The sequence below is a fragment of the Rhamphochromis longiceps genome, linkage group LG15 (assembly GCF_057381845.1).
Source record: "Rhamphochromis longiceps isolate RC_006_pf linkage group LG15, R_longiceps_female_GT1.1, whole genome shotgun sequence".
In the NCBI taxonomy this organism is placed as follows: Eukaryota; Metazoa; Chordata; class Actinopteri; order Cichliformes; family Cichlidae; genus Rhamphochromis; species Rhamphochromis longiceps.
Window position 1 is genome coordinate 18,190,393 of NC_140571.1, and position 24,628 is coordinate 18,215,020.

The 24,628-nt window shown below is 39.1% G+C and overlaps 1 protein-coding gene across 1 annotated transcript in view; it reads right to left on the reverse strand.

Annotated features, from left to right (window-relative positions):
- Positions 1–24,628, reverse strand: part of syne2a (spectrin repeat containing, nuclear envelope 2a) — an 88,352-nt gene that overhangs the window by 19,655 nt on the left and 44,069 nt on the right. The window contains exons 67-95 of the mRNA XM_085383119.1: positions 23,207–23,308; positions 21,516–21,593; positions 20,943–21,350; positions 20,470–20,558; positions 20,239–20,383; positions 19,677–19,763; positions 18,961–19,116; positions 17,322–17,522; positions 16,702–16,794; positions 16,206–16,388; positions 15,804–15,974; positions 15,523–15,660; positions 14,029–14,228; positions 11,972–12,104; positions 11,294–11,476; positions 10,628–10,777; positions 9,991–10,161; positions 9,489–9,644; positions 9,241–9,396; positions 8,547–8,717; positions 8,067–8,200; positions 7,711–7,906; positions 6,651–6,833; positions 6,380–6,493; positions 6,139–6,287; positions 5,238–5,385; positions 4,773–4,867; positions 2,698–2,929; positions 1,646–1,843 (exon numbers count right to left, since the gene is read on the reverse strand). Coding sequence (XP_085239245.1) covers positions 1,646–1,843; positions 2,698–2,929; positions 4,773–4,867; positions 5,238–5,385; positions 6,139–6,287; positions 6,380–6,493; positions 6,651–6,833; positions 7,711–7,906; positions 8,067–8,200; positions 8,547–8,717; positions 9,241–9,396; positions 9,489–9,644; positions 9,991–10,161; positions 10,628–10,777; positions 11,294–11,476; positions 11,972–12,104; positions 14,029–14,228; positions 15,523–15,660; positions 15,804–15,974; positions 16,206–16,388; positions 16,702–16,794; positions 17,322–17,522; positions 18,961–19,116; positions 19,677–19,763; positions 20,239–20,383; positions 20,470–20,558; positions 20,943–21,350; positions 21,516–21,593; positions 23,207–23,308 — 4,620 coding nt within the window. The remainder of the gene's footprint in view (positions 1–1,645; positions 1,844–2,697; positions 2,930–4,772; positions 4,868–5,237; positions 5,386–6,138; positions 6,288–6,379; positions 6,494–6,650; positions 6,834–7,710; positions 7,907–8,066; positions 8,201–8,546; positions 8,718–9,240; positions 9,397–9,488; positions 9,645–9,990; positions 10,162–10,627; positions 10,778–11,293; positions 11,477–11,971; positions 12,105–14,028; positions 14,229–15,522; positions 15,661–15,803; positions 15,975–16,205; positions 16,389–16,701; positions 16,795–17,321; positions 17,523–18,960; positions 19,117–19,676; positions 19,764–20,238; positions 20,384–20,469; positions 20,559–20,942; positions 21,351–21,515; positions 21,594–23,206; positions 23,309–24,628) is intronic.

Here is a 24,628-nt window from a genome sequence, read left to right on the forward strand (position 1 = left end):
TGGGTCCTTAAAAATGTAATATATTATTCTGTATGATGTCTGCAGTAGTCAATTCTGTTTTTCTATCAATCTATGTGTGATCTGACCTTTAAAACGCTGTTCAGAGGGATTTCCCTTGTCCGGGTTGGATCCTGTTGAGCTTAAAGGGGTTAACACAACTTTGCCTGACCTCTCTCTGGTCACGAAACCAGTCAGATGTCATAATTAACACAGCTCACCCAACACAAATGTTAGGGTCTGAATATTCTAATAGTCAGAGAGCAAGCACGCTTAGCAGGACTTGACGAAAAATAATGAAAGGGTGTGCTCATGTATCTGTATTTTTAAAGGTATTTTTAAAGGTATTACTTGTAATATAAGATTAGGGTGGTATTTTGTTCGATGTCTGGTCTGTCTAGGTCTTACAGTAAAGCACTGAAGGAATGAAAGGGGCAGACACTGGCAACCAGCTGTCTCTGGATGTGGATCATGGAGAGATTTGAGTCGCTCTTTGATCCCTCTTGGCAGGAGCTCAGTGCCAGGGCAACACACCAGCCTGAGTGTGTGTGCGTGTGTGTATGTATGGGTTGGTTGGGATCAGGTCCTAGATATGGGTCATGCAAAGCAGACACCTCCTACTCCTTTGTTAGTGCACAGACACACTCTTTTTCTTGATTTTCCTGAAGGTGCAGTTTTCTAAATACCCAAAACATATCAGGCAGTGATATAAATGCAGTTTTAAGGTAAAACCTAATATGCTGTCTCTTGATTAAGCTGGAGAGTGGATGGTAAATGTTTATCTTGCCTTTTATATGTGTAGATTTTCTTTCTCACCTACATCTTTCCATGTTATGCAAAATATTTCCTTTGGTGTTGGAGCCTTGATACAACAGTTGAGGCAATACTTGTTCTATTTTAGAGAGCTACAAGTGTATGTTAGGAGTGTGGTAATAAAACGCACTCATTTTTGTTGTTTGTTATTTATTTTTTTAAATTTTACTTCCTGATACTTTCATTTGATCCTTTGGGTTAGGCTTGATTAGTTTAAATCAAATACAGCAGTTCATGCTGTATTAACATGTTGGGTATGATGTGTTGGGTGCCACAATCCAGTATATCAAGCTCAGCCACCAAAGGACACCTTGTGCATAAAACTGGCGAATGTCTTTGACAGAACAGCGAGAAATGATCCAAGTGAATGAGAACGACTTGCTCTGTCAGCGGCTATAAATCTGTGGGTTGGGCCCTCCTGGTGAGGCTATGGAGTAAAACTAAGCTGAATGAATATGATTCATGCAGTGAAAACCAATGGGAAGGAGTTTGCTGTGCTGACCTTTATTTCACCAAAGTTCAACTTATTCTTTATTGTTAATGATTGATAAAAACCTTTCACGCGGGTGGGCTTTTTTTTGTTAAAAGTGACACATGAATCTGTCTCCTGCAGTTCCCTGATGGTAGTGAATTCCCAGGAAATTATGGCAAATTGACCTCTATGTTTTCTGAATTTTCAGCTTTGGGTTTCTTGGGTCTTTCTGAACTGTATAAAGTCTTTTGACTATTAATCAAAACAGTGAGATTCGGATATGGATTTTACTCGTACACTTTTAAATAACTGATGATTCAGATATAGCATAAAAATGCTAAAAATTAAACACAGGCATGTTACCTCAACAGTGGTGTAAAGCATGTCTCTTCTTTCCCTCAGTAGTGATGTGGTTCGTTGCCAGGCTTCATCTATGGCCTGAAACTCTGACTGCAGTCGACTGTAACACTCTGAGTCCTTCATTGTTTCACACAGATGTTTTCCAGCCTTCAGTGTCTGGGTGTACACAGTGGAGTGCTGATCCAGAGACTCTGTGATACACTTTGAAAAAATGTGGGGAGAAATAGTCTTTAGGGTGAAACTTTTGAGTAAAAACATTAAAAACCTAAAACGTTAAGTTAATATAACTGATCTCCCTTTCAAAGCCCTCTTCTCATGCATCTCTGGGACTTCAGCTGCTCTAGATTGAAGTCCCTTTCTGTCCCCTTTTCCTTCGTTCCTCTCTTCCACAGCATGGCTGTCACGTCTGCTGTGACCCCCAACTGGTCACAGAAGACGGCCGCCCCTCCCTGAGCCTAGTTTTGTTGGAGGTTTCTTCCTGTTAAAAGATCATTTTTTTCTTCCCACTGTTGCCAAAGTGCTTGCTTACAGGGGGTCATTTGATTGTTGGGGTTTTCTCTGTATCATTGCAGGGTCTTTACTTTACAATACAAAGCGCCTTGAGGCAACTATATAAAATAACACTGAGGTTAACTGAATTGAATTGTCTCTGTTGATTCTGGTTTTGAACACATAGACAAATGAGCTAAGCCTGGTGAGTACGGCTGGTTCATCAGCAAAGATTGTGTTGGTTTAGGCAAACAACAACAACTTTTGCATGCTGTCACACAATGGTATGGATTGCCATTCAGACATGTCTTTTGCTGATGTACTCCCGCAGCCATAGGAGGAATTTCTAGTGCACAATCTCGTAAAAAATAACAATGAGCGTGCTCCTGGTAACACGCATGCCCTGATTCAGTGTCTGTGGGTTTGAGAACTGTGAAATCTTCATGAACGTAGCAAATCTCCCCACATTTTTATGGGTGGATTACTTAAACTTCATGGTCAGACTTTATATAGAAAAAAACAAAAAAATTTTCTCACTGCATTGTAAAATACATTTTTATACTGACCTGGTAATCATCGACACAGTTCTGCAGCTGATCCACTGCACAGAGAAAGCGTCCAGTTGGGGGCAGCAAAGAGTCAGCGTCCCTCAACAACTTCCACAGATGTTTCAAACCATTCTTGTAGATTCTCCATTGGTGCAGCTGTTCCTTTGTTAAGGTCCGGCTTTGACCAGCCAGAGCCACGGAGCTGAACCAGCCATTCTTTAAACTGACCACTTGTGCCGTGAGCTCAGATCTGTACAAACCAACAAAATACAATTTCAGTTTTTGTGTGTCATTGGGTCCAAAACAATTAGGGCTGGGTATCGTCACTGATTTCTAGAATCGATTCAATTCCGATTCACAAGGTCCCAAATCGATTCGATCCACGATTCGATTTAATTCGATTCGATTCGATTTAAATCTGGGAAATTTTGACAGTCAGAAGTATAATTCAGATCAGAACATTTACATATTTTTGTATCTATAAAAAGGAAGCTGACACTCGCAAGACTTTATCCAAGGTGTGAGCATCACAGCAGATGCCTTTGTGTCAAAGTAGCTGAAGATAAAACACAGAAAAACATGAAGGTGATTTTCCTGGCCTGGGATTTTATAAAAATATTCTGCAGTACATCAAAAACGAAAGAAAACCATTAATTAATGAACATTACCTCTGACGTTACAGCGGTTTTATTAGACACACGGCTAAGCATTTTGCATTTTGAATAATATTAAAAAGTTTAAATTTGTTCAGTATTGAACAGCAGAAATGAGGTTTTCTTTTCGGAAGAATGTAAAAGGGAAAAAAACAGCGGCCGACAGCGCTGTAAGCAACAGTAGACTTGTGCATAACAAGCAAGCGAATAATGAAGAAAGCGAAACTGTTCGAGAGAGAGAGAGAGGGTGGGAGGGAGAGAGGGGGAGGGAGAGAGGGAGAGAGAGAGAGAGAGCTGCGCATCGCAATGGAAGCAAAACAGTAAAAGAGTGAATTCATGACGATGTTTATGTGAAGCGTTTGGATCTTCTTTTGCTGCTGGTTCGGTCAATATTGTTTGGAGAGAGATCAAACTAACAGCTTTAGAATCAGCGCATAAAGGGCGTGAACACAAAGCGCGGACCCGGATCAGCGAGCTGTCGGCTTTCAGCCCCGACTGTGAGAAAGGCGACATCTAACTGATTCTGATCCGCGGGTCGCGCTGTGTGTTTAAGTCTATGTGCAGAATCCCTGTACCTGCTCTCATTTACTGTTTGGTGGTTCTTGAAATTTTGTGAGATGTCACCAGAGATTCTGGCATTTCGGACAAAATAAATTTATATTAAAAAATCGATTCAGGATTTTAATGAATCGATTTTACGTTATCCAAGCCAGAATCGATTTTAATCGATGAATCGATTATAAAAACCCACCCCTAAAAACAATCACCAAAAAGTAAAACCACATAAACAAATAAAATAAAATGGAGGCGATAAAAACTGTGTTACAGTGTGTCCACATACATACACACATAAAAACAAAAAGCATAAAATTTTACAACTAATGCAGCATAAGGACATCTCTGTCACAGCTGATTTATCTGCAATCTATAAATTACCAACTGCAAAATAAGTGGGATCTTAAAAATGTCTTCCAGCTGTGAGCAGCGGTTCCAGCAGCGAGGGAAAATTCCCTCTGGGTTCTTTCAAAATTCTGAAACCGTTCCAAGCTTCTCAAAGAATTCAAAGATGGATTCAAGGACATCGAGGAAAAATACAGCAGTTGTCTGCCATGCACACACACACACAGTAATTTATTTTCAGTCAGTTTAAGACCTCAAAACAACCACCTCTCATTAGTCAAATCACCACCCCCATTTGTCTTTTGCAATGGATCCTTGCAGCTGTATTATTTCCCACACAAATCAAAAGGGTATGCACTCTACAAATATTTTCTTTTATGATTATACTTTGACCATTTAATGTCTCATGTATTTAAAGAAAATTCTACTGATACATTTGTTATTTTATTACACTAGCAACAACAAATAAGCATTTTATGTAAAATAATTATATGCAAAGTATTTACTTCTAAGCCTTTTCTTGACTTATCCATCATTTACCTTTTCTCTCCTGTTTCTTTTTCCATGGATTTGATTGCATCACAGAGAAGATGCTGCAGAAGCTGATGTCCAACAATTATGTCAGCCTGAAGTCTCTGTGGGAGCAGAAAAGAGGGCACAATGTGATTCTTACATCACTCTTTATCTTTTTTTAAATAGACACTGTTTATGATTAAACATTTCAAAAGTGTAATAAAATTGTAATTACATTTCTTGCAGCATTACAGCTTTTCTTCAAAATAACATGAAAATTGCTCCAGTGCTGCAATGCTCTCAGTCTCAGCGATAAATGAAATTACTGGGTCGAGGAGGTCATTAGTTTGGCTTCAAAGTGAATTATCAAATTTTTCAAATAGTTACTTATAGGAGGTATAAAGATGATTATCAACTTTGCTGATTAAAATGAGCTAATAGAGCAGTTTTTACATAGTTTTTATAACTAAAAATGAATAAAACATATTCTACCTGATGGACAATCAGCATCTCTTGAAGGCTTGGATAACTCGGGTTTTTTCTGCACACTGCTTCCTGCTCCAGTTTCTCCTTGATCTGTGTCAATCTTCCACTCTTTTCCTGAAAACTCAGGGAACACTGGCACTCATCCTGCAGTTCTCTAGGAAATAAATGTAACATACATCAACATGCAAAGCTTTCTTTTACTACAGCGCAGAAAAAGAACACTCAGTGCATCCATTGTCTCCAGAAAATGACACAATAAGTTATTCCTCAGAAGAATTTGGCAATAGACAACAACACTACAAAAAACACCCCCACCTTCAGTTATGAGGCTTTATGTATCAGGACACAATAAAAATAATCTGGTCCATTGCAGAAATTAAAATTAAGTAACTATAAGCTCAAATTAATATATAACATATATAACATATATAACATATAACATATATGGCATACACCATATATTACTCATTTAACAAAAATGTAATGAATTGCTGCATTAGTGCTTCCCAACAGACGCGGTGTAATATCTCTTGTTGTTCCTCAGAATCAGAATCTTTTATTGCCATTGTAGCAATCAAACACTGAACAACGAAACTGACGTGCAATTCTTACTTTCACAGTCAAAATAAAAATTAAGTAATTTTAATTTTATTTATTTTTAAAAGTGAGTTAAAATTGATAAAAGATAAAAGAGATTGTATTTAGCTAACCTTTACCCTGATAAGAATTATATTTACTGTGTTATAATATGTAAAACCTAAGAATAGAGGGTACACTTTCTGTTTATGATGATTGAACACTGCTATGTGATACATAAATATCTGAATTTGCCTGAAAAACTGTTAAATGTGCAGACAGCTACACATAGATTACTATCTTTGCTTTCTCGTGAATTGAACTTCCTCACCTGTCTGATGAACGAGTCATGACTTTGACCCACTCCCTGATAAGTACGTGCAGTCTCTCTGACTCCTGTTTGTTAAGATTCACGTGGCCACTCATGTCTCTGATGTCCAGCAATGATGGAAACAGACCACAGAGCTCCTGGAGTACCTGCTGCAAACCCAGGTATATTTGAAACAACTGTAGTTTAAGAGCATTTGTTAATAAAGTGTACAGGGATGTAGACAATAGTGAGTCCGACGAACCTTTACAGAGTCTGTGTTATCTTTGCCGGCCTTTAGTTTCTGCTGTAAGTCCTGCATCTGCTTTTTGAACACCTCCAGTTGGGCGTGAAATAGTTTACGTTGCTCTAAATCCTCCTGCACATTCAAAGAAATGTAACTGAGTATATATAACAGTTTGAGTTTGAGAAAGTGTCCCTCTGCACTCAGTGTGACAATAATAAATTCTCATACGGTGGGAAGCTAGACTGAAAGAAAACTGCACAGGTAAAATATTTCACATAACTTCCCTCACCTCAACACTCCTCTTTTTCTCTGCAATTGCCTTGTTTAGCAACAGGATGCCACGCGACAGCAGTCTGGTTTCTGATCTTATTAAATTTGCAGGTAGTGGTTCTAGCTGGCCAATAAGAGGCTTGGATGCTGCTAAGACATCTCCCATGATGCTTTGCAGCTCTTCAGCAGCACCCTGCAACTTCTGGATAAAAGAACAAAAAACACAAAATTCTGATTTTTCATATTCATATATATCCATGTAGTGTGTTTAATTTTAAGCAGCAGCTTTAACAGAAAAACTTTTTAACCTTTCAAATTGTTTTCATCTAATTTATTTGAGGATTTTTTTTTAAATAAAGCAGAAGATCAGAGCTTCTTTTTCTAACAAAATACACTTTTCTGTGTATTTTGAAGAAGAAAAACCCCAATATTAATAGCACCGCAAAAGCTTTTTGTTAAAAAAAAAAAAGAAAAAGAAAGAATTTCCAAATTAAACACGTAATACTGCATCAGAATTACGCACGAAGAGGGGACATCAGATGTATGAAACCTGAACAGACCACATTGGATATTTCTGCCAGTAAATGCATGCTGCCTGTTCAGTTCCAAGAATAGAGGATCAGTCATTGAGAAAAACATTTAATTAAATTGTGTATGTAATTCGTGTACTCTCTAAACCAATGCCAGGTACAGGATGAGTCAAAGGGGGAATTTGATGGCTCTAAATACTGAGAATGGCAGATATGAAAAATAAGATCTATTAAATCCTAATAAGCTTATTTGCTTGCTCAAGATAACCTTTAATAATCCCAGAAATAGTTTCAATTCAACCACTTAAATTTATTCATGCTTTCAGATATTTGATCTACTCAGTCTTAAGCTACTTTAAAACCTTATGAAACAAATCCAATAACTTGAATTTTTTTATTATTATGATATAAATCACATTGTGGATAACAGTGGGTTTACTGCTAGAACTTCACACACGCATACTGAAGCATTACATAAGCGTATGAGGCAGCTGATTTCTGCTAACAACCTGTTCTGTATAGACAGTCTAGTAACAGCCCTAAACTCACCTTTACTGAGCCATCTATGGCTTGAGTGTTGTGTCCAGCTGAAAGTGATGACCTTGATAGCTCCTCCCACTCATGCTGCAGGTGTTTCTGCTGTGCAGAGCAGCTACAAGAGAGACGAGTGTATTCCTGCCAGACCAAAAGCGTCTCTTCTGTCTTTATGTTTTCCTCCTTTATCTCCTGCACCGTGTTCTGCCACCTGAGAAGGATGCAATGCTTGATTACTTTGCGGCTGTATAGCGCTAACATGCACAAAGTAAGACCATAGTTGCCTGATTTAGTTGACGATGTGTGCAACTGTAACATGTTTAGTTGTTAATTGAAATATTGCTGCGTGCACTGCAACGCAGGCCTCTGACCGTTTTTGTTCTCCTTCCACTTCATCACGTAGTGCCTGTGCCGCTCCATGATGGAGAGACCCTACAAGACTCTGACAGGATTTGTTCACAGCTGCCCAAAGTGCTTCTCCTTTTCCAGCCTCCTCCTGGAGTTGCTGTGGGACATAAAACACATTTCTTTTATATTCCTTCTTACTCTAAACTAAAGCTTAGAGACTGAAAAGCACTGACGGCTTGACATCTGTGAGTGCCTACATCTATTCTAAATCTGTCACAACTAGAATGAGGGGCTTTTAACTTCATACAGCTACAGCTGGTTGGTCAAAAACATTGTTTTTCTAAACTGTTGCTTTAACACTGGCAAATATATAAGGCTTTCAGGAACTGACATGTCAAACTAATTAATATGATAATTGTTAGAATGAAATACAACATGTGATTATTTTTCTTGTAGCTTTGTATGCACACAGTTGGATATAAAGGTTCACCAACAAGGCTTACCAGGAGGAAGTCCACGTATCCCTCTGCCTGCTTCAGCAAGAAGAGAGGAGCTTGTTGATGCTGAAAGGCACAGCGCACCCTGGTGGTGTGCAGAGTCACATCCCTCAGATCTCTGTGGAAACAACTCCACTTTTCCACAACCTGTTGAAGCGCAGGTCTCAGAGCTTTCATCTAGAAAGGCCGCCAGAAACAAGACCATTTATAAAGATAATTTATACTGTAGCTCAGTTCATCTGACATTTGGAATGATTTTTTGAGTACTCCATGCATTCTGTGCAGTTATTGAGCAACTTGTAAGACATATGACTCCACTAAGCACCATGTTTGGCATATGGTGCTGATCAGGGTGAGTTTATCAGAGCTTTGTTTGCTACGTCTGGAAAAAGGGACAGAAAAAAGAATAAACCAAGTGAAAGAGTGGAAGGACATAAAGCCAAAACAATAAACTTGAAAACACTTTGCAGAGGGAAAATGCAAAACTGAGTGATGAGTCACTGTGGGTCTATCATGATAAGTGACCCCTTTGTGTATGGAAGTGTTACTCAAGCATAAAGCAATAACTTTACATGTTGTCCAAGGTGTTTCAGGCCGAAATACTTCTCATCATCTGCTCAGGACAGGATTTACAGCTTATAAAGCTTGTGTTTTAATATGCTGTAATCTAGCACTGAATTATAGTAAGACTGACTTTTACCTCTTGACTAAGATCCCGGCAAGCATGACTGATGCCCTCTGCCTCATTAGAAAAGGCAACATCACATGGGCGCTCCTGTTCCCTTTTATCGTACACATGTGTGGTTTTTAACTCTTGTAGAGCTGCAGCCACTTCCTTCACTCTACCCTCAAGAGCCTGACAAAAAAAAACACATTCTCAGATCAGACCAGAGTGGAGGGGATGATACTCTACAAAAGGCCCTCATCTCTTTGCTCCTGTTACTTTACCTCCCACTCCAGCAGAGCCTTATGAGCCAGAGTTTGGCTGGTGGGCTGTTTCCACTGATTCAGCTGCTTCTTCTGCTGCTCTATCCAGCCGTGGAGACACTGCAAACGCCTCTCCCTTTCTGCACAAGTGCGATGGATCTGCTCAGCGCCACAAATCTGATGAGAGAAAGCCAAACGGTGGATGAATCATGACAAGCAAAAAAGTCATGAAAAGTTATGTCTTTATAGCCGAGTTCGTGTTAAAAAATGTATTTTCTTGTTCCTGTTGCTGTAAAGTAATATAGATTTATGGCCTCTTTGGGGTTCCAGTGCCGATATAAATCACTGATGCAGCACACTATGAACTCACACACATATTTTTTACATAATAGCCTTTTATCAATGTCCAACTTGAAAAATCTGTTTGCATCAATAAAAATATGATAGATGGATAAACATAGAGGTTACAGTTGCATCAGATTAGTAGTAATATGCCTGTTTTATTAGTTGCTGAGATAGAGACCTGACTTTCTAGCTCTCTCTGAAAGTGCAGCCACTGCAGCCTGGAGGCACCGAGTTCCTCTGCGAACGTTGTACGCTCAGAGCGGACTGCCTGGATGTCTGCCATCTGAGGCCTGGGCTGACACAGGAAATGAAGGAGGAGCTGCCCATTGGTCACAGCAGCTTTGAATGCCTAAAAAAACAACATAAAAAATGAATAAAACTACGCAAACCGAACCAAAAACCATGCTAGATTCTCCCCTGCTTGAATAGACCAACAAATCTGATTTAATGTAGATGCCTCTGTTGTGCCACTTTTTTTAACTTACATTTTTCATACCTTTCAGTCTTTGAAGAATTAAATCAGTACTGTTTTAGTGGTTTAAATTATAGTGCTTTTACTGCAGGATGTGATTCATAGATGTCACTGACATAACAGCAGAAAGAATAAGAGCCATATCGAGGAGAGAACAGTGAAATGCACCCTTTCAAGGAAAAAGCAACGTATAAATTTCAGATGCTCGCTTGTTGATTGTCAAACAAATTGATGGATGGGTTGCGTCAATTCAAAGTAAAGACTGGCACTGAAATAACCTTTCAAATATAACCAATTGAAATAGATGCAGAGGAAAAAGTGAAAACAGAGGTGGTTTAAGTACCTGGAAATTCTGCAGGATTTCAGTGACCTGAGCTGCACTGCTGGCCTTGAGGACTTTTTCTTTCTCCTGGTTCATGCAGTTCTTCATCTGTTTGAGCCAGTCCTCCAGATCAGAGAGAAGCTCCATCGATGGCTGTGCTGCCAGGAGACACTAAAAGGGGAAAAGATAATAAAGAAAGCAGGGAGGTTCACTTTACATGACATATATTCCTAACTTTAGTTAGTTTTTTTAGATTACTTCATATGATTTATCTAACAATGTAATTATATTTTTAAACATCTGCTCCATTACTATCTGACCTTTGTGCACATCCGCATTATTAAATCTTTTTTATCTTCTCTGTGATTGCCAAATTTTTAAACATCAGAATGATTATGAAGCCAAATATCTGGTTCCACTCTCTGGTGATAAATGCTCAGGAGAAATTGAATCGTGGCTGTCTTCTAGATTCATGGTCCTCCCTATCCTCACTCACCCTCATATAGATTTCAGCAGGGTTTAAGGTTGCACTCCCCTAACTGGAGAGGAGTTTTCAGTGCCCAATTATTTTTGAAAACCAACAGTACTTCAATAAATTGGAAACTGGGCCACTATAGAAACCACTAGAAAGGGGCTATTCATCTAACATTCATCTAACAGTTAGGGTCTTTTGAAAACATTCTGCACCTGTTGCAGCTGGTCTTGGGTTTTTGACATGTCAGAGGTCAGCTGGTTCCAGCTGTTCTCTAGTTGGGTAAGCTGAGTTCTCAGTCCAGGGCAGTCAGCCTCCCTCAGCTGGAGGAGCTGAGCAGCATCCTTGGATGCCGAGGTCTTCAGTACAGACATACGTTCCACTTCCATGGAGAAATCCTGGGGACATGTTGAGGTTAACTAATATTAGAAAACAAATCAATATTGTCCAGCAGCCAGTTTAGACCCATATGTCCATCCATTACAAATTTGTGTTAATTTATTTGGACTTTTTGTAGGTGGTGTTTGCCCTTTCTAACTAAAGCTGGGGACAGGATTAAATATTATGTCATGTAAGGAAGCAAATTTTTATTAATTTCTTCATGATCATGTCATAGAATGCAATAAAGGGTTAGGGTTATGGTATCTGCTTATATCAACCTCGTATACCAAAGATTGTAGCGTTCTGTAACATTTTACAAATGCATTTTACGAAGTGCTTGAAAAAGACTTAAACCACAGGAACGATGAGGAATCATTTAATTAAAAAGCAAACTAGTAAGAAAAAGACAGATGTTAGGATGTTAGGGGCAGACTGCAGCGATTCTTTAACTAGGCTGTTATTAATCTTCTTTAGGTCAAAGGCTATTTGATGAGAACACAGAAAAGCCTTACCAGCAGCTTGATGAGATTACTTTGAACACACTCCTGACTCAGGTCAGAGAGATTTACCAGACCTGACAAAGTCTTCAGGTGTTTGTTGGCACCAGCCAGCCATTCACTCACCAAGTCAAAGTTGGAGTGGAATCTGTGGGGAGGATGGAAAAGCACATAGCTCAACCAGTGGGGCAGAACATGACTGTACCTTCATACAGAGTGAGGTAAGGACTTGGGCTTGGATCCACAAGTGATAAATAGGGCTTGTAAATGAGTGGGGTTTTTTTTCTGATGTCTGGGCTGTAGAATACATTCAATGAGAATATAAGGAACTTTCTGTACAACAGATTGTCGAATTGTTGCTGTAGGAACTCATATAGTAATTCTTTGCCTATGTCTGTTTTTCATTTGGCACGTTTTGTGTGGTCTGTGCTTCACTTTTTACTGACTAAGAGCCCAGGCAACATTTCTGAGCATAATTTAAAAAAAAAAACCTAACAACATGAATCCACTAAATGTTCTGTTCAGTCTGTGGAAAGAACATAAGTCACTCAGATATGGATTTCAGGATGCTCCTATAAAGTATGCTACAAAGTTATTTGTTTATATATTCCAGATCATTTTTGCAGGTTGCTAGTTAAAGTGCTGTTAATATTCTTATTAAAAATTGCCATGGCAACTTTTGTGAATCCACTGACAAACATTTGACTAACAGTAATTAGTAGGGATGGGTATCGTTTAGGTTTTATCCGATACCGGTGCCAAATCGGTACTTTTGAAACGGTGCCGTTGCTCAAACGGTGCTCAAACCGGTGCTTAAAGGATGGAGAACACAAAATTGGTCCAAAAACCTCTCATGTTCAGCTGGTTTTTTGTAAAAAGATAACAATGTTAGCCTTTTCTGCAGCTATGGGGCATATATGGTATCACTCTTGGCTGGAAGCAGTGCTTAAACAATGGAAAAAACACAAACTTTATCCAAAAACCTCTCATGTTTAACTGTTTTCCACTTTTTCTTTGGTCATTTTAGCCTTTTTGGCCAGGGTGAAGGGAGTATCTGCCATCAAACAAGAGGACAGCCGCATGTAACTACAACGGCGTTTGCTAGTTCACCTTACTGCATTAATGTAATAATGTGGTTAGCCTACTCAACGTAAATTACACACGAACATTAAGCTACTCACGCAGAGAAGAACGGCTGCTGCTGCATCATCATCCTCATCATTTCTGCTACACTGGCAGGGCTAGGGGCCAGGACTCTCCTCTTCGGGGTTTTTGGGGGATATTGCTAACTCCGGGTCAGATAACAGGCAACCCACACACAGTAGATGCGCTCGGTGTGAGGTCTCGCAGCAAGCTATCATACGGCGCATTTCTCGGCTTAAAAAAAAACGCTATGCGTCGCCAGGTGTTTCATCGGATTTGAGGTGTTACCTCCTTTGACAGTATCACAGTATCAGCTTAAAGCACTTGTTGCAGGCTGCTGAGTTTGCATATTTTGCTGTGAAGTACAGCCAGACTTTTGACCGCTTCGCCTTGGGCTATCCTCAGAAACGTAAAATGATTGGCTAGAAGTGTGTCACAGCTCAGGAAAAAAAAGCACCGAAATAAAGCACCGAAATGTGCCATCATAGCACCGGACACCGGTACCCATCCCTAGTAATTAGTGGTTAACTTCACAATCAAATGATGGAACAATGAATCACTGTGGAAAGACCAAAGAAACACACACAATACCTATACTCTAAACATTTCACACAAGGCCATCAGGTTATACCAGGCTTCATTGTACTTTAGCTTACACACAAATCAATAGAAGACTAAAGACAGCTGGTTGTGAGGCACTTTTTCACATAGTAAAACTGAAAGGTTGTGAAAGAACATCTTGTTAGGGAGGTCTAAGTTCTTTTTAACAACCTTTTAAAAAGCTCATGCTGGGTAGAAAGAGACTTTTGGCAGATATTTGAACAAAGAACAAATGAAGAAAAAAAAATCAGCAACATTTTTCATTCTGTGCAGGCAACAGTTTAAACTTTAGCCAGTAGATAATAAAGATCCCAGTGAGCCTGGATCACCTGATTTGGCTGTCCTGGATGTCTCTGCAGCGCTGAATCTCTTTCTCTGTTCGCCTGTAGGCATTCCTCCAACGCAGCTCCAGAGCGCCGACTGTCTGATGGGTTGATGCAGCAAGCAGGGGCTCTGCCTGCAGCACCTTACCCTGATCCAGAATTGCTCCTAAAGTGGCTTTGTTGTCATCCAGCTGGACCAGTGTTTGCTAAGTGGCAAGGAGACTTATCAGTGCTTATGCTTAGAATATCTGGAAACTCGATCTAATGCTCAAAGAGACACTTTAAAAGTCTGACGTGCAAAAATGATACGTGAAAGAGGTAGAGGACAGAAAATCAACAAGTTAATAGCAGATGCAAAAAAAATCATCTCTCATTCTCAGTGCCAATAAAGCAAAATACCACCTAAGCCTTCACTATGGTTGCAGCTCTCTTTATTTCACAGTTCACTCTTTATTACTGTCACTGTTAGCTTCTATTTTCCCATTTTCCCACCAGTATTTTAGCACCATTCGTTCCTTTGTCCTAAATTGACTCAAGTACCTTGGCTCCTCACTCTGTGTCACATACACACATTACTCATTACGATGTGACTGCAGTGAAGAAAAGAGCTCTCACAAATCCTAAAGAAGCTCATTATTCGGTTTCTGTTTAATTTATTGGGGGATGTATTTTCATCACAGTGATTTCAAGTCATGACGCACAGAGGCAGCTGATGGTACAAAACTATCACTTTAGTAATTAGTCTGTGGTGAAATATGCAGTACCAAATGAGATATAAAATCCTAAATAGATTGATGGTTGCTGTCAGCTTTTAGTTTAAATTAATTCTGAGTGTAAACTGGAGAGTCCTGTCCTACTGCTGCCTGTTCATGAAACAATACAACTTGACATAATGTTCAACTAAGATGAGATAAGATAAGATAAGATAAGAAGTACTTTATTTATCCCGAGTGAAATTCTTTTGTCATACACATGCTCAATGCAGCAAGAGAGACAGAGAAGCAGAGGAATACGATATACAATATGTACAAGTATATAGTAATATACAGTAGGATAGTGCAAAATATAATATCAAATAACTGTAACAAGTAACAATATAACTATATCCTGAAAAATAAATAGCTTAGCTATCAGTGCAGGTGATTCTAAAAGTGACATAATATTGTGCAATCTTTTGTACTAACCATCTAACCAACTAACCATCTTTGTAGTTTATTGAGGGGCTTTCTGGAAAATACAGGAGACTAGAGCCCAGGATTCTTATTAAAAGAAGCACTTTCTTCTCTTTCTGTCTTTAAAACATTATAAAAAAGAAACCTTTTATGTTAACGTGAACTGATTTCTGTACGAATAATGAAAATAAACCTATCACACTAAAATGAGAAAACTAGCTCCTAGTGACAAACAAACAGATTAAGCTAAGGAGAAAGAAAAAAAGTAACAAAACAACTCTGACTTAGAGAAGTGAGAACAAATTATGTAAAGTGTGACAGGATGTACCTGGCAGGCATCTAGTCTGTGCTGCACTAACTCCTCCTCATCATCATCTCCCTCAGGCTCCCATCTGCTGATGAAGGCTTCAGACTCATCCAGCACTCTCCCCAATCGACCACAATTATCCTCCCAACGGGTCCATTCCTAGAGCAGAGCCAAATATAAATCCAAACCCCTACTTTGAAATTGAATCTATGAATGCATGTTTTTCCAGGAAAAATGAAACAAAAGTGCACATTTGTGAATGTATAAATTCATATGGCCTTCAGCAAATATGGGCTACAAACCTGAAGTCTCCTTTGAGAAGCCATTTCCTGTTCCAGAGCCTGTTGCTGCAGTGATTTGGCCCTGGCTTCCAGGTGTACCCGTTCATTCTCTTGACACTTGAGTGCTTCTGGCTCATGTTGGGATAGATACTGAACAAAAGCCATCTGGGACCTGAGGACCTGCAGAAGCTTCTATATCACCAAGAGACGAGCAAAGCGATGATCAATTAAATAAATGTGGCAACAAACTGGATGTGATTGAGGTCTAAATACTCGGGTGTCTAATGATTAATTAGTGGAGGTTGTGCTTGCAACATGGGGCTCTTTAAAAACCAGGAGTTTGCTTCATACTCTTGAAGTAATGTACCAAACTTAAATCTGCTCTTTGTCTGTGTTTTGAAGAACTTCCTGAAAGTGAGATACCTTGTGTGTGCAGAGAACAGCTTGAAGTTTGCTGCAGCTGTGAACCTGGCTCATCTTTCTCTCTCTTATGCATTCTTCACCCAGTTCCAGGAGCCGAGTTATCCCCTGAAGCAAGGACCTAGAACTGTGTTGCATCTTGGCCTTTTCCCCTGGACTTTCCCTCAGATGTCTGGCCAGCACACACTGCAGAGATACAGATGAGCAGCAGAATTTAAGAAGAATACCACTAACTTTTAAAATACAGATCCTACATCAGTAGCAACTACTAAGTCAGTGAAATGTAATCAGTTAACTATGGCATCCATATAAACTCAGTAAGCACTAATATGTCTGAATAATTGTCAGCAAACTCATTTGTCTGATATCATAACAACTGCCTGTAATGGATGCTTTTCTGTTATATTACTAGCATTTTAATTAGGCCTTCTCTAGTATTGTAACACTAGTGCTATTAATCATGCACACATACGCAGCAAAGCTGTGCAGCAGTGGTTACCTCCAAACTGGGACCATCCTTTAGATTTGGAAAGCCTTGACTCTGCCCAAGTTCAAACTCGTCCAGAAGACACAGCTGATTGGTGGAGATCTCCTATTGAAAGACACAAATAATATGTTAGCTTAAGTGCTGGAAGAAGTACTGAGGTTCTTCACCAACTCAAAATGACTGCATCACATACTTTACATGCAAACAGCTTGACGCTCGAAGTTTGCTATTACTAATGAATGCTTGGTGTGTAAAATCTAAGCCTGTATGGTGGAAATTAATCAAATTACAAGAATAAAGCACCACAAAATAGAAACTACCTCAGAAACTATATGATGATTATAGTACTTAGAGTAGGAGTGATTTTACTGACATTTAAAAATACTTATACTAATATTCTGAATATTAAGTTACACTGCATAGCTTACTAAAACATGTCAAAGCCCAGCAGTTTTAGTGACACAGTTTCTGCACAACCACAGACATGTAAAACATGTACTATTCACAGAGTCTGTTGTTTCTGAGTGCTACTGTAGAATTTGGGTTTTGCTGCAAGTAAAAATTGCATATTTGATCTAGTCCTGGGAAAGGATGGGAAAGGGGTCGACAGTGAGCTCTAATTTATTTCAAACCTTGCAAGGGTCCTTAAGGCCTGGATCTTCAATAAGCTGATTGTGGGAGGAGGTCAAGACCAGCTGAGCTGTATGAAGACAATCCTGAAGGCAGGTCAAACAGCTGTAAGCATCTGGTTCTTCCTTTGAAAGTTGAGGCCTGGTTTCTGACACTACTTTACTCATCAGTTCAGAGAGGGTCCCCAGCTCAGCTGATATACACTGCACACAAAAACACAAAAAAGGACAAACCGAAAGTAAAAATTCAACCCTGACATTCAATTTTACAGAGAGACAAAAAAAGATATAATAGTAATGGATAGATTCATTGGCCACTGCAACATCTATTCAAATGCTCCGGAAAGCAAATATCAAATCAGTTCACTCTTTATTACTGTCACCATTAGCTTCTATTTTCCCATTTTCCCACCAGTATTTTAGCACCATTCGTTCCTTTATCCCAGATTGACTCAAGTACCTTGGCTCCTCACTCTGTGTCACATACACACATTACTCCATCAGAAATGGGAAGAATGTGGCATGGTTGCGGTGGCAGACAGGCTGATCTAAAAATTTCAGAAACCGCTAATCTACTGGGTTTTTCCCACACAACCATCTTTAGGGTGTTACGAACTTGTATGTCCATGTGTTTGTTTGTGCAGGTGTTGTGTTTTTTCTATGTTAATTAACTGTGCCAGGGCCCTGTTCCGATTGGTGCGTGGATATACTGCCCCGGCGTGAGTGGATCCAGCTGGAGGACCCGCCCATTAAAAGGAGGCTGGAGTGCTACAGCGGGAGAGGTCCTCGCGTTTCTCCTCATCACCCAGCAGTAGTCCTGTGGTAGCCGCTGGCTGCAGTATACGCTTGACAGTTGTGGAAGTGGAGTGGGTAGGGGTGAGCTGCCGTTTCTTTTGATCACCCGTTTTCTCCTGTTTTGAGTTAGTTAAGGAGGTTAGACTCTGTCTTTATTTTTGACTTTGTTTTTGGTAAGGTCAGGGGTGCGGGATTTGTGTAGGTTTGTTTTGTTTATTGTTTTGGCCTTGGCTCACCCTGAAGTGTTGACACTCCCGTTTTGGTTCTCTTTATTCACATTGTAAATAAATCACCTCATATCTAACGGATTTGTTTCGTGTAACTGCTTGGGTCTTGGGGGGGAAGCGAGTGCCTCGCTCATGTTATGGCCTGGCCCTAGACGGGTCGTAACAAGGGTTTAAAGAGAACAGTCAGGAAAAAAAGAAAATATCCAGTGAACAGCAGTTCTGTGGATGAAAATGCCTTGTTGATGCAAGACATCAGAGGAGAATGGCTAGACTGCTTTAATAGATAGGAAAGCAACAGTAGCTCGCATAACCACTTGTTACACACAAAGTATGCAGATTTTGTTGCTGACCATGTCCATCCCTTTATGACTGCAATATACCTATCTATGATGGTAGATACCAGCAGGATAACGTGCCATGCGGCAAAGCTCAAATCATCTCAGACTAGTTTCTTGAACATGACTATGAGTTCGCTGCCCTCAAATGTCACAGTCATTAGCTCTGAATCCATGTGGGATCATACATTGTGGATGTGAAGTACGTGTGTAGCAGCTATGTGAGTAGATATGTGAAGAATAAAGGCAGCTCTGATGGCAAAAGGGAACTAACTGAACAGTCACCTCGTGCTGCAGCAGCCTCAGCTGAGGTTCATCTTCAACCGTGCCACCACAAGTCAACAGAAGGTCAGTCAAAGAATCGAGGCAGAGGAGGACCTGCTGTATAGCCTCGTAAAACTCCTCTTTCACACCTGGATGAGAACCATCAGTGGAGCTCACCTGGGAAAAAGCACAATCATCAGTTTAACTTACCACAGTTTTTTAAAGGTCAGATTCTCTGAATATTTTGGCTCATTCTTCTTAATTTGGTGATGTTTACTATTTACTACTATGCTATTCCTACATCCCAACCTGTTGATACTAATGTATAAACAGAGTTAGTAGATCTTATATTCCGTACCGAGATGAAAAACTGGACAAATTGTGTCTAGCATGTTATCTGATTGGATTTTGACTTGAATGACATGAAAAACTTTAAATATTTTCTATGAAAAGAACTGTCCTTAAAAATGGTGTTTTATGATTATAAAGAAAAAGCTGCCAGGAAATAGCCAGTCAAGCCTTTTGGTAATTGCTTATTTTGTAGCCCTATTTAAAAAAAATCCATCTTTGTGCCTTCATGTGCTTGAAGTACTTTTCAGAAATACATCTGATTATTTCATTGAGCCTCAGTCCTCCATGTTAGTCAGTTATTTGTGAGAGAGCGTACTACCTGTGTATCTAGATCAATATACTTTCAGCAGGAACGCACTTAAAAAGTCTCTTTCTATTATACATACTATTTTTCTTAGCATAGTGATGGCCTCCTGTGTGTGCTGAAGAGCTGCACAAGTAGATCCAATTGACCTCGACGCCTCATCTGGAACCTAAACACAAAGAGAAAACTGAACTTAAGGTTTAACAGCAGGTGAAGGAAAAAGACAGAATGCAACAAGGGTGTAACTGAGCAGGGGCAGGAGTTACATCCCCTGCTTCATCCTTTCATATTCAGTAATATCGGATCCATAATTTTGCTTCCAGTAAAACAAAATCGGGTCTTTTAGCAGCAGAGGGAACGCTCATAATGATATTCTTTTGCTCATTGTGGGTCCTTTTTCATTGTGGAAGACAAGCAGCTTCACAGATATGAAAACAAAATGAGCTTTGGCACGGAGGACAGGATGAAAGGATTGGCGAACCTTGTAACCTGGTTGCTCTGGTAACAGATGTAATGGCTATGTTGGTGACATCCACATTTTAGAAATAATTTTACTTCTATCACCTCACACCTCATGTACATCATGCAGTCTGACTGAATACTACAGATTCAAGCACTGAATGGTTATTTTCCTGTTTTCTTACCTTTTGTCTGTTCTCTGCATCTTCTCTGTTCTGGCTTTGATGGTTCTCCTTAACTTTTTTCAAAGTGGTAATTTTTTCAGTAATCTGGGAATGAAGGTGACTCCACCTTTGGCGCTTGGGGTTAACATTTTCATGTCCAGGCAAACTAGGGACCACAAAAAGTTTATGAGCCTTTGATATGCTGTGTAAAGAGGAGGTCCAAAACTAAAATACTACAACTGGAATTTTTACCTGATCGGCTCAACAGAAAACTGCTGGGATCCTCCCAAAAAACAACTGGTGCTGACTTCAGTTTGCTCCCTCAGTCTATCAAAAACATCCTGTTAAAACAAACAAAAAAGTTATTAATCTGGTAGTTTAAATACTAATTCTGCAAACTTAGTTTGTTTGCCTGTCTATTTGTAAGCAGTCTAGTGTCCACCGTTTTCAAGAGATCCTTTCAAATGTTGTGTGTTGGTCAAGGTCACACCAAATGTAAAAGTAAAAACTTTTTATTATCCACAATTTTTTATAGAAAGTCTCGAAACTTCACAACAATGGATCTTGGGGGACATGAGTTAGCGCCCAATGTCAAAGTTGACTTTGAGTTATTACTCCAAGTAAGATATATATGTATATTTATTGTTAAATTAAATGTCCATGAAACCATTTACTTAGGCTTAAATAACTTTGATCAACATCTCTTTGAATCTTCAGACAATTACCAGATCTGAATTGGGAGCTGTGGACAGCGACAGCTTCTCCTCCTCTATCAGCTCATCTGATGCTCTTCCAGCAGCAAATGGAGTTATCGGTCTTGAAGGAATCAGCCTTGTATCTTCTGCTCCAGCTGCTGCCTGAGGGGTGTTTGTGCGAGGGTCAGCATCAAAGGCTTTGTGTTTCGGTAAATCATGCTGGTGCACAGCAGCAGCTTTAAGCTGGCCTTTTGCTGCAGGGACGGCTGCAGTGTTTAGTGACTGAGCGGTCACAGATTCAGGAGTAAGTGCTACGTCAAAATCAGCTTTAGCGTCAGGTGTTATTATTCCAGCCTCAGCTTGTTTGGCTTCAAAGTTGATATCTAACTCAGGCTTTTCTGCACATTCAGAAGACTGATGAAGCATACCCTCCAGGACCTGAAAGACAAATGAAAGATGATACTAGAAATAACTACAACTTATGGTAGGTATATTAAGATTAGTTTAAAAAAATCTTATGAAAATGTTTATAAAAAAGAGCATATTATTGGAAGAAAAGACAATAAATACTCTTATATATCCAATATGAAACTGATTATTTACCTTCATATGTGACGGTGGCTTATGTTCTCCCATATCCTCCCTTTGCACTTCTGAAAGCTTGAGCGTGTCCTCAGGGTCCTAACATATTGGTTGTATGAATATACAAATGCAAACCAAATCCTTGCACAAACACATATAAATTACTCATGCTATTCTCATCCTGGGTGTGTGTATGAAAGGAAAGGTTTCTGAGGAGCAGCTGCTTCTGACAGCGACAGAGTGGGGTTATCAGCAAACACAATGACCTGCCTCACACAGCTCATTAAGAGCATGCAAAAATCTTCTGGTTTCTTCCACAGCACAGGAAAAAGATAAAGTATTAGTGCTAGAAATTGTGAACAGAATTACATCGAGGGGTCATTCCATGTCAGTTCACCAAATACCTACCACCTGATCATCTCAGATTCACCTGAAAATTTTTCAGGGAAAAGATATACTTTTTAATAGGAATTCTGCAAAATTTCAGGTCCCTGCTGTCATTATTTCTTTTGTCAAAATGAAGCAATTGAAAGAGAGATGGTGGGAGTGTTTTTAGATGTTTTTTAGCATCATCTCTGAGGGTCCATCTTAAAATTCTATTATGTAGAAAACTGCTTGAGCTACATCCTTCAATTTATTCAGGCTAAAAGAATCTGGCAGTATGGCTCGCAGGAGTGGAGCTCAGGTTTATATACTGTAGAAGGATGGATGCCTGAAATCACTATTTAGATGAATGATCTCTGACAACAGATGTGGAGACCTGTGGAAACCACAATTTAATATACAACACATATAATATCCTTTAAAAGAGTCCAAATCAAAGCCAATGTTTTCACTGATACTGATGCATGAATATGAGAAAAGAAACATTAGCATCCACTGTCAGTGTAATATTCCAGTTAATGTTTTTAGAAAGAACATGTTTCTCTTTTGTGACGATGTTCTCTCTCAATATGAGTTTTTGTAATACTCATATTTATGTACACCAGGCAAAGACTGTTTGATGTTTTACCCTGACAGCTGAGCAAGAAAAAAGTATCTGCACTGGGTGCCACTGCAATACATTCACTCACTAGCCAGTTAATTAGACACACCACTCCAACAGCTCTTTAACACAAATATCTAATCAGATAGTCACTTGGCAGAAACTTAATGAATATGAGCATGTAAATGTGATTAAGATGACCTCAAACTAGATATCAGAATATGGGAGAAAGTAGCTACACCCTTAATGATCCATATTCATACAGTCATAGAATCTTATAATTGCTTTAAAAAATTTGGACCAAGCTCAAGTAGTTTTCTTATCTTCATCCCTTGAACTAATTTCTTTTCAGAGAACTAAGTACAGCAAGGATGTGGATGTTATATAAAAAGAAATTAAGAATCATTATGTAATTTTTTTCAGGAAAATCTTTGATGGTCACTAATTTGATGAGATGATATGATGGATTGACCACAAGGAACAAATAAAGAAGGAATAATTAGAGTAGAGGAAGCCCAAGACATTCAGAGTTTCATTCCAAAGGACCTAAAATCCTGTGCATTTTTAGAAAATATTTGCTAAGTCTTACACATTCTGCTGCTGTGGGTGTGTTACTTGAAATTCTGTCAGTGAGCTTAAATAATGAATGTGAAATTGTGGAATGAAACCAAAAAGACAGAGGTACCCAGAGACATGCTCTCATGTGATGTAATTACATCTGATTTACCTCTGGAATACTGCTTGTTAGTGTGTCAGAGGATGACGAGTGACAACTCTCGTCATCCTCATCTTCCTCTTCCTCTGAGTTAGACACCTCAAAAGCCCCCTGCTTTCAGTGATAAGGGTGGATATATGATCAAATTTGTGATTTAAAGGAAAACTGGAAGAAAACACTGCTTTTCTATCGACTCTCATCACTCTTCTTTATCTAACAACAATATCAGTAAATATTGAAGTTAAAGTTTTTATTAGCAGCAGTCACCATTTCATTACTCCTGCACTTTCATTCTATTTTTTGAGTTTTATCTGCAATTTTACAAATATAATTTTCTTTTTGGATAAGGTTAGACCTCTTTAATTTAATCTCAAAACACAGTTATACAGCTTTTTAATACCGTAGTACAATAGTGAAATTCCCCCCTAAAACAAAGATTTTTGGACTTCCTTGAGCCTGATGAACAACTCAGTATAATTATTTTATAGAGCTGTTGTAAGATCTAGCTTTTTTCATTTGAGGGAATTAGCCAAAATAAAGCCTATCTTATCGAAACAGCATTTTGAGACAGTAATCCATGCCTTTGTTACTTCTAGGCTGGATTATTGTAACGCACTTTATTTTGGGGTTAGTGATGCGTCCATTAGGCGCCTGCAGGTTGTGCAAAATGCTGCAGCACGTCTTTTAACTGGAACAAAAAAGTCTGAGCACATTACCCCAATTTTAATTTCACTCCACGGGCTACCTGTACATTTTAGGATTGTTTTTAAAATTCTCTTATTTGCGTTTAAATCTCTCGGAGCTACTACAACCATATACACCTGCCCGTTCCCTTAGGTCCACCAATCAGCAGCTCCTTAAGGTACCGAAAACTAAGTATAAATTTAAAGGTGATCGTGCTTTTGCTGTAGTTGCTCCAAAGTTGTGGAATGATCTACCCTTGCATGTTAGGCAGGCCTCTTCTCTTTCTGAATTTAAAAGTCTTCTTAAAACATATTTAGTCGCTGAAGCCTTTGGCATTGATTAGAGGGGTTGACTCAATTTGTTTTAACATGTTTCAATTTATTTTAGTTGTTAGTTATTTATTTTATTTTAACTTATCTCATTTTAATTTTCTTTACTTATGCTATTAGCATGTACAGCACTTTGTGAACTCTGGTTTTATGTTAAAGTGCTTTATAAATAAAGGTGGTATGGTATTTTTTTCTCACACAGGATTCTAACAGCAAGGTTCATCTAATCCCAGATAATAGAGTGAAGCGAGTGAATGGGGGATAGTCACTGCACTTGAATGATTCACCAGTTCTACCGGGTTTCTGAGCTCAAAGAACACTTTTAAATTTTGGCAATAAGAAGAAATCTTCTACATTGTGATTTGTTTTTCCTCTCCCAAAACAATTTGATCAAAAGCTGCTGAGAACTGCAAGCACAAAA